Source organism: Magnolia sinica, chromosome 14 (assembly GCF_029962835.1).
Source record: "Magnolia sinica isolate HGM2019 chromosome 14, MsV1, whole genome shotgun sequence".
NCBI classification, from domain to species: Eukaryota; Viridiplantae; Streptophyta; class Magnoliopsida; order Magnoliales; family Magnoliaceae; genus Magnolia; species Magnolia sinica.
In genome coordinates this window covers 16412884-16422174 of record NC_080586.1, presented here as the reverse complement: position 1 = coordinate 16422174, position 9291 = coordinate 16412884, and the positions used below count along the sequence as shown (strand labels likewise).

Genomic DNA, 9291 nt, shown 5'->3' with positions numbered 1-9291 from the left:
TTTTTTTTGGATAATGATCTCGAAATATGGATGAACGTTGTGGATATAATAAATACATAACTGTGGGGCCCATGTAACGTTGAGCTCTTTTGAACCGTTCGTATAACTCGGAGCTCGAGGAGCGTCAGCGCTTGTCTTCGAGCGGCGGCCGATCCGCTTGAAGGCAAAAGCAGGGGCATTTTCGACCTTTGGGAAGGCGTCCGTACAGCTGGGGCTTATTCTTGCAAGGTAAAATGAGGTGGGCTTGGTCTCGTAAATGGGCCATAAATGGGTCGTACAGTCGTAAATTTCTCTGTATGTAGGGCCATCGTATCGAAATCTCAAGTGGACCACACTACAGGAGACTCTGTGAAATGAACACCTACTATTGAAATCTTCGTGGGGCCACTAAGGTTTTGGATCAAGCTGATATTTATTTTTTACCTTCATCCATGTCTGTATGTCCTAATGTATAGGTTGGATGACAAATAAACATTACCGTGGGCCCTAAAAAGGCTTCCACGGTTGACATCATTACCCTCTACTGTTTCCTGTGGTGGGGTCCACTTGAAATTTGGATATTATTCAATTTTGGGCTCAACTCCTGAAATAATCTGAAAAAACAGATGGACGGCGTGGATAGGCCACATACATTTATGGTGGACCCAAAAGAGTTTGCTAAGTACGATAAAGCGTACTAGGTTACCAGTACGCAATCCGATTTGGTAGCAGGCGGAAGCGGTTTCGGTGGATCCCTGACTGCCTCGCCGTGATGTACTTAAATTAAATCCACGCCGTCCATCAGTTTAGAGGATTATTTTAGATATTATATTCATAACGAAGTTTTGGATAAGATGATATTTGTATTGTCCATTCGTGCAAGTATTTCTTTTTTAACCTTGTTACGGGGTTAGATGGGAAGTAAACATTCCCAGTGGCCCTAAAAAGTTTTAAATGGTGGATATTCAATCACCATTGTTTCGTATGGTGTCGTCCAACTAACATTTGGATCTGCTTCATTTTTAGGGTAGTTCTCTAAAATTATCTGTCAAAACGAATGAACAGCATGGATGTAAATAGAATATATCAAGGTGGGCCCCACAGTCAGGTATCCACCCACCATGGTGGATCCGGGGATCCACCGAAGCCACGGGAGGCACTTGATCATGGACGCGGATTGCCGACTGACACCTGGACAATGCTCTGTGGTCACATAATGATGTATTTGTTTTATCCACTCCGTCCATCCAATTTTTCATCTCATTTTATGTCATGATGCAAAAAATGAAGTATATCCAAATCTCAGGTAGACCACACCAATGGAAACAGTGGATATTGAACGCACCCTTCATCCTGGTACGTGCGACCTAATCAACAGCTTGGGTGGTAAATAAACATTAAAGATCCCTCACACGTGTGCACGTCACACACGTGACTTTCCATTCTAATTAGTTATTATATAAGCTTTCCCATTCCCCGCCCTCTCCTCTCAATTCTCATTAGTCATTGCCGAGAAATGGCGGGGGCAGCTGAAGCTCGCTTCCTCTCTCCATCCTTCCCTTCTTCTCACTGCATTTTAAAATCGATGAAGATTCAATCGTCTTTTTCTTCTCTTTCACTCCCGCACAAACCCATCAATAAAACTAACAGAAAAAACTACCTCCGCCCAAAGCTTCCAATATCCCCAAATTGCCCCTCCCCCCTCCAACAAATCCCAAACCCCACAAAAGATCTCTTCCAAGAAGAAGGAAAGAAAGAACAAGAAAAAGAACAGGATCAAGATGTTCAAGGAAAAGATGGAAAGACAGAGCTCGATCTTTCCTCTTCAGCAATTTCGAATCCTTTCACTTTCGGTTATGGGAATTCATTCGTCAAGATCGCTTTGTGTGGCTTTGGCCTCTTTGTATTCCAAACCATATGTACCGTTTGGTTTCTGAGTAAAGCTGATCCTGATGAGAAGTCCAGGTCTGAATATTCAGGGGCTGGCAGTTCGCTGCCGGAAGAAGTGGACCAGAGCAAGATTGGTGATGTGGGTGTGTCTTTAAATGAGCCAGAGGTCGAAAAGAAAGTCTCGGAAATTCGGATCATGGCAAAGGAAGCCCGGGCTGTCGAGCGGAAGAATAAGACGAATGCCAGTCCAGACTCTTCGTCTGTAGTTGGGGAGGATGGCAATGAAATTGTGGTTGAAGATGGTGTTTCTAGCATTAAAACTGAGATTCGGAAAGAGGTAGATCAGCATTTGGTTAGTTTACTGAAGGATCTTCGATTACGTAAGGAGAAGAACCTGAACTCGTCAAGTTTGGATACCAAAGGTGGGAATTCGGCACTCGGGAAGAAACCCAAGTCCGTAATTCCATCTATGAATGCGAGAAATTATCCAAATGGTTTTGGGGTGTTGAAGAATTACCGGAGTAGGAGTGAAAGTGATGGTAATGGTTTGGATTCATCGGATCAAGAACGGGGAGTGGACGTATCAGATGGTAATTTTAAGGAAAGTGGCGTGGCGGGAACAGAAGAAGAAGAATCTTGGTGGTTGAGAGATGAGGTTTTCGAAGGGATTGTGAAGAAGGTTTGTGCGAATGAAGAAGCTGGTAGAGACCTATTTGGCGGTTTGGATTCGGAAGAGGAGATTAGTTTCTTTCAAGTGTTGGAGAGGAAGTTTGAGAGAGAAGGGGAGAGCGCGAAGCAGTGGATGGAGGAGAAACTTGAGGGGATTGATTTCAGGAATGGTATGGATTGTGACAATCCCTTTAGATTTAGAATGTCTCCTTGATTGTTAATTTCTTTGATTGTATTCTTTTTGGATTTTATTTAAGAGGTATTCTACAATGATTAGTCCAAACCAGCTGTCCCTATTGGTGGGACCCACCTTGCAGTGATCTGGGCTGTACATCTTGTGGGCCCGATATGGATGAGAGGACCAAAAATCTAGTACCTCGAACAATCCCATGCTTTACTATTGCATACAACCATTGCATATGTTTCTTTCTATCTGTCCATGTACAGGCCAATTTAATTACTAGATTGTCCAATGAGTGAGTTTTTCCTTTTCTTTTCTCTTTTGCAGCAGCGGCCTGTAATGGAATGCTGGCCCAAACTAAGATACCACTGGTTCGAGCTGAAATGTTTTATATTGCCACATTGTTTTTGCTCATATACTATGCAAATTTGCATTTGGATGCGTGTAATCCATGAAGCTCTAGATGAAGTTGGCCTTGGTCAGGATTTAACTATTTATATTATTTCCTGCTCCAAAGAAGGGTGTATTAAAACCAATCCCAGTCCACAAAGCCACTTCGTTTTTAAGGTAGAAAAGATCCACTTTGTGGAGGCTCCAAGAATTTTCTGTTGATTGAGTTACCAGATAGAAGATATCAGCTTTTTTCAGGCTGCCTCTGAAATTGGGATCTCTGTTCCAACCTGACGAATCATTTTATCTTGCAGTCTCCTAAATGGTGAATTATATACTTCCAAATATACAAGTGAATGTCACTTATTTATGTGGATACTGACGACTCAGCTAAAAACAAACCAAATAGGTTGTGCAAAACATACCATGTTCCAACAATAGATTTTTGTGTGAAACCCAGTTTGACATTGTCTTTTACTTGGCGAAGCATATCTGAGTTGGGCGTCTTATAGGGCTGCACCTAAAGGCTCTCTTGGTACTTTACTCTCTGAATCTTCTTTCTTTGATTGCACTAGATTTAGTTTGCTGGAATTCTTTTGGCTAACTTGCAACTGGAAATGTACCTGTATACATAAATGTATAGTGTGCTTTTTTATGAGATGAAAGTTGCTTGTTAGCACTGCATCACTCTATAGCTATCAATCTTATGGTATGTTATATTGTGAAAGAGAGATTTATTAGTTGCACACACATGTACAATAAAGCTCATGTACACTACACACATGTGCCATCATGGTACGTAGGCGTGAGATCCAGTCTGCCCTTAAACGTGTTTTCCCTAAATAAACCTGCTCCACTAAGCATGTGGGCCCCGGTATTGGAAGTTAGGTGGATGGGTTAGAAAACTTCAGCCAAGTTTTTCAGAGCCATACATTTGTTTTGCAAACTATGGCCCACCTGACCAGTGGATCAACCCTATTCTTGGGTTAGGGCATCAATATAGTGGTGCCATTATAATGGATAGATTGGATCTCAGACATATCATGCCGTGCTGGCACGTGTGGCTAATGCAGGGGCATTTTCACGCCGGGCTCGAGTGGGGTGGCCTGTGGGATGCGGGGACACACTCGGGGTGGATAACCCGATTTGGGGCCCACGGGGAAGGTCTTGTGTTCGAGACTCCTCACCGGGAGTGATTAATGCGCATTTTACACCGGGCTCGAGTAGGATAGTCTGTGGGATGCGGGGACACACTTGGGGTGGGTGACCCATGTGATTTGGGGTCCACAAGGGGGGTTTAGCCGAGGTCCTAAATCATGAGATGTGAAGCCTAGGCTATGGGATCAAGGGATTAATTCGCTATGCTCTAACAATTCGAGCTTTTAGAGCAAGTGGTTGTCCTGCATCAAATTAGTATCAGAGGGGGAGGTCTCATGTTCGAGACTCCTCACTGGGGGTGATTAATGCAGGGGCATTTTCACACCAGGCTCAAGTAGGGTAGCCCGTGGGATGCGAAGACACACTCGGGGTGGGTGACCCATGTGATTTGGGGCCCACGAGGGGAGGTCTCGTGTTCGAGACTCCTCACTGGGAATGATTAATGCGCATTTTACACCGGGCTCGAGTGGGGTAGCCTGTGGGATGCGAGGACACACTCGGGGTGGGTGACCCATGTGATTTGGGGCCCACGAGGGGGGTTCGGCCGAGGTCCTAACCCGTGAGATGTGGGGCCTGGGCTATGAGATAAAGGGATTAATTCGCCATGCTCTAACAGTTCGAGCTTTTAAAGCAAGTGGTTAATTGTCCTGCATCAGTGGTGTATATGTGAGCTTTATTAGACACATGTGGGCTTAGCAAAGCTCTGTGATCTCAAAACATAAGTTATACATTGAAACATTTTTCAGCTAATCTTTGGGACAGAATCATGAGTTGCTGTCACAATATGTTCCCCCATTGAGTATTTCTTGAATAAGGTTCTTGAGAAACAGACAATCACTTTCATTTTATGTAAAGATGGCTTTTGATTTGGCATATCTATTCCTTGTCTCTTTCTTTTCAGTCTTCATTGCCATGGTCTGTTATATTGGTTCATTCTCTTACGGACTCTGTCTTGCCGTTTTCGAGATGTCTTGAAGTGCTGAAAAAATATAATAACATCGCGGAGAACTATTATTTCCAGGTGGCATTCGGGAAAGCAGTGAAGTGAGCCCTCTGCGAAAACCTGTCGGGCCATATGAAATGATTCAATCAACTGCACGAGGAAATGTATCTGATATCACCACCACGTCGGAGAGTGCCCATGGCACTACTATCAGTGGTATCAAGAACAATGGTACTCTTCGGGTGGATTTTCAGAAAGATCCTCCTGTTGGAGATGCTAGTTCACATTGTGATGATCAGTCCTCCCAAATTTCTCAAGGGAAAAGTAACCCAAGTGAAGGTTCGGAAATGGGAACTAAATCAAGGGAATTGGAGACTCAAAATTTTCAAAGTTCCATAAATGGAAACCAGGACATGTCCACAGTATCTAGGAAGCAGTTTCCATCAACCGGCAATGGCAGCTCCAAGAAAGGGCTACGAACTAGAAGAGCTGAACACAAATCAGTGCGTCGCAAAGTTAAAGATGGCCAGTCAGATGTTGAGACTACTTTGTGGTGGATGAAACTTCCACACGTTTTTGTACGTGAATCATGCTTCCATCTTGTGGACCTTGATCAGATCTTAGGGTGCTGACAGTGAGCAAACTTCTTGTATCCTTAAGTCTATGACTCTGTACATGTGGTTTCCATGGTACTCCAGACCATTTATCTGATGACATCCTGAATGGGGGTAAATCTCCGAGTTAGGAAGATCCTAATGCTATGGTCTTTGGCCTCCCAAAGTTGATGGTTAAGAAAATAAAGCAATGATCCACATTTAATGAAAAATGAGAAATGATCAGATGCAGCAGTTGTATCATTAGCTATGACCAGAAATTTTTCCTGCCAAAATACCACATTTGCAGAATATCTGATCCATAAAAAGGTGGGCCACATCATGATGATAAACTGATATGAAAAATCAGCCGTCCCACTTTTCTATTGCCACACAACATTAAAATCAATTGACAGCCAATGGTATGACTCAGTGTACTGGTGAGCCCCACCCAGTTGGTGGATCATCCTGATTTTCATTACAGGTTATAATCATTGTGCGGCCCACCTTTTTCAGAGATTGAATAATTCTGCATATGTTACAGTGTTGACAAAAAAAAGATGTGTTGCAACGTATTATACAGCCACTGTATCCAATAATTTCTCATGAAAAATAGGCCCAAGATCAAAGGTTTAGGATCTTTCAATCTGGAAGGTTTTTTGGGGCATCCCCCATTCACAGTCTGGATCACCTGAACCATGGGCCCCACACACGCTGAATCCTACACCTAAGCAAACCATACATGTGCAGAGGCTCAGCACCCTATTGTTGCCCATTGATAGATCTATTATACTCACTGTATAAGGTCAAGTCAATCATTTTTTATGGATAAGAGACTATTTTGTACTCCGTTTATACTCTTAAATCGATTTTTTGAAAACCTTGTTTAGTTCATATTAAGACAAAACCACAGATTTTCTTTTCTTTTCGAGTTCCAGATGGCTCAGATACTAAGCATTCAGCTACAAACATATCCCGTATCCTGTTTCAGGCTGTTTTTTGGCTCAGAGAGTCCAACCCGAAAGGCACAAGTGGACTTTATTCCTTAGAGATGAATTCCCATTCAGAAGTCGAAAGACTTTGTCTTGTTGCTTTTGAGGACCGTGGTGATGCCACTAACATGTGCCATATACTGAAATCATTTTTTCAAGATCTGGGCGATTTCAGTGCTGAAGCCATTCTGTTGTCAATAAAAGTAAGACTTTTTACTTGATTTGGTGATTGGTTGTCTGAACTCTATCTAATCATCTTTATTTATTATATATTATTATTATTATTTGGTTTTTTGAAAGATGTTGCTTTACCCATGCATCTATTGCATTCTCAAGCCTGAAAACAATCTGCTGAAAGTTCCATTGTGCATTTACAGCAGGGGAATGTCAACTGAACATGGATTGTTGAGCACATTACGGTGCATGTGTTTCCATGGGGATGCGTGGAAAATATGTAGAAGATCTGGACTTGCGCATCTACCTGGCCCCACAAACTAGGGCCATGGGCCAAAAACAGGCTAATTGGGCAATTCTAACTGCTCTATTGGAGGGAAAAAAATCACCACCAGACATTTTTTGGCCCTCTTCTGATTGAACAGTTAGGATCATCTGACCAGCCTAATTTGTGGCCCCTGCTGCATATATAGTGGGGCTGAGCGGATGAGTGGTACATATCTTATTTGCTATGCCCCCATGGGAACTTGTGTGTAATTGGCTTTCTTATTTACAATATTGAAAGCAAAAGGTACATTTATGCAAATCACTAGGAACACTTTAAAGTAGCCCAATCGTCAAGGGTTTTCCAAATTCATTACGAGTCTTCCATGGGTCTAAAGCTACATCTTTTTTCTCATGAAATAGCCATATTCTGCTCGGATTTACATAACAAGGACACTCCCTTTTCCAATCCGACAGTGTTGGACACACCTTGACAATTCTAGCAGGAAAAAAAAAACCCCGATTTGTCCTCGGTCTTGTATTTTAGCAGCACATATGTAGTAGTTGTATCTGTACATTATTGTATATCATTTGCATAAACGAAGTAAATTTTAAATAATTATACATTTTTTTAGCATCATTACACACAGATGTATTGTTTTGTTGTTGCTTTTTTTTTTTTCAGAATCATCGTGACACATCGTGTGCTGTCCATCTCTAACATAACTTGGAAGATGAAGCTTGCAAGTGTAGTAGCTAATAAAGTAGTACAAATAGCTTATGATGGAACAAGAACTTGATTCATCTCCAAAACAATTTATCTTCTTGCATGCCTTTATTGATGACTTCATGTCTACTTCACCAGCAATAAAACCCGAAAATGGATCCATTTCAGGAAGTTGAAGAAATAATGAAGTCTAAGGGTGTGATGGCAACTGTTGTTAAGAAGGGGCAGCTTCAGCTTTACGCTGGACAGGCGCTTGAGGATGTCGAAAGGGCTTTGCATTCCATTTTAGAATAAAATTCTCAGAGAAAGACACCGAAAAGGAAAGTCGGCAAGAAAGAAGCAGAAGAAAACAGGTTTCGTATGGGTTGATCATGTGACCTTTCCTCCTCACTGAGCATGAGCATTCTTTGTATAAGATACTGCTGAATTCCTCCATGCATGCACTTGTTGGTGGGATTTGGAATTTCTGCTTGGAGTCATCTCTACAGTGGAGAAATGACAATCACAAATAACCTGAGTTTGCTTTAAGGACACACATAGACAGCAAGCTTCATTGGTTAGATGCTGGAATTGAGATGCCAGAACAAGTCATTGGCACGGGCTTTTCACAATTGGTTCCAATCTGAATCCAATGCCCGAATAGATGAAAAACACAAGTACCTGACTTTGATTTAATGAAGCCTTATCCTGTGTGCATCAAGTACAATTTGGTAAATGGTTTCAACCCCATAACTCAAATAATTGGTGATTGAGTCAACAAATCTAGATCAACCTACTGATGAACTGCCTAATGGGTGGGCCAGTGAGGTTTAGCAGTTCAAATTTTCAAACTATTCAATTTGTAGAACATTCTCTGGATGGTTGCTCTGAAATTTTCTTAACAAATTGTTCAATGAATTTCAAATCAGCAACTTTGGGCTGTGGATCATCCAAGAGTTGGTTCAATAATTGGACGGTCTGGATCCATTGCAAAGTGCACCAATCAAGGGTCTATAGGGTTGATATGGTAATCAATGCACACTGGAATCTAAACCTTGTTTTTATTAGATCTACCATTACTTGTGCTCATATCTGTTCTCTTTATAATCTTTCTGCAAAACTGTGGGAATCATTTAGGATGATTGGTGAACAAGAAGACGGACATAAGAGATTTGAATCAAAGTTAAAGGCATCGGCATCAACTGCAACTCCTTCAATTGGTCAGAGGCTGTCATTTTTTTTTCTCCATCTCTCTCTCTCTCTCTTTTATGGAAGTTCCTTAATTCATTCTTCTCTCATTTGTGCAAGTTGTACTTTCATTTCTTTGGAAAGATAAAGGTTCTCCACTTTCA

At 41.9% G+C, this 9291-nt stretch overlaps 1 protein-coding gene across 1 annotated transcript; it reads left to right on the top strand.

Annotated features, from left to right (window-relative positions):
• Nucleotides 1-1478: 1478 nt before the first annotated feature.
• On the top strand, nucleotides 1479-9291 carry LOC131224898 (uncharacterized). Its single transcript, XM_058220342.1, has 5 exons — nucleotides 1479-2708; nucleotides 5289-5788; nucleotides 6795-6998; nucleotides 8129-8313; nucleotides 9077-9291. The coding sequence occupies exons 1-4, from the start codon at nucleotides 1496-1498 to the stop codon at nucleotides 8252-8254; spliced, it is 2043 nt and encodes a 680-aa protein (XP_058076325.1). The 5' UTR covers nucleotides 1479-1495; the 3' UTR covers nucleotides 8255-8313; nucleotides 9077-9291.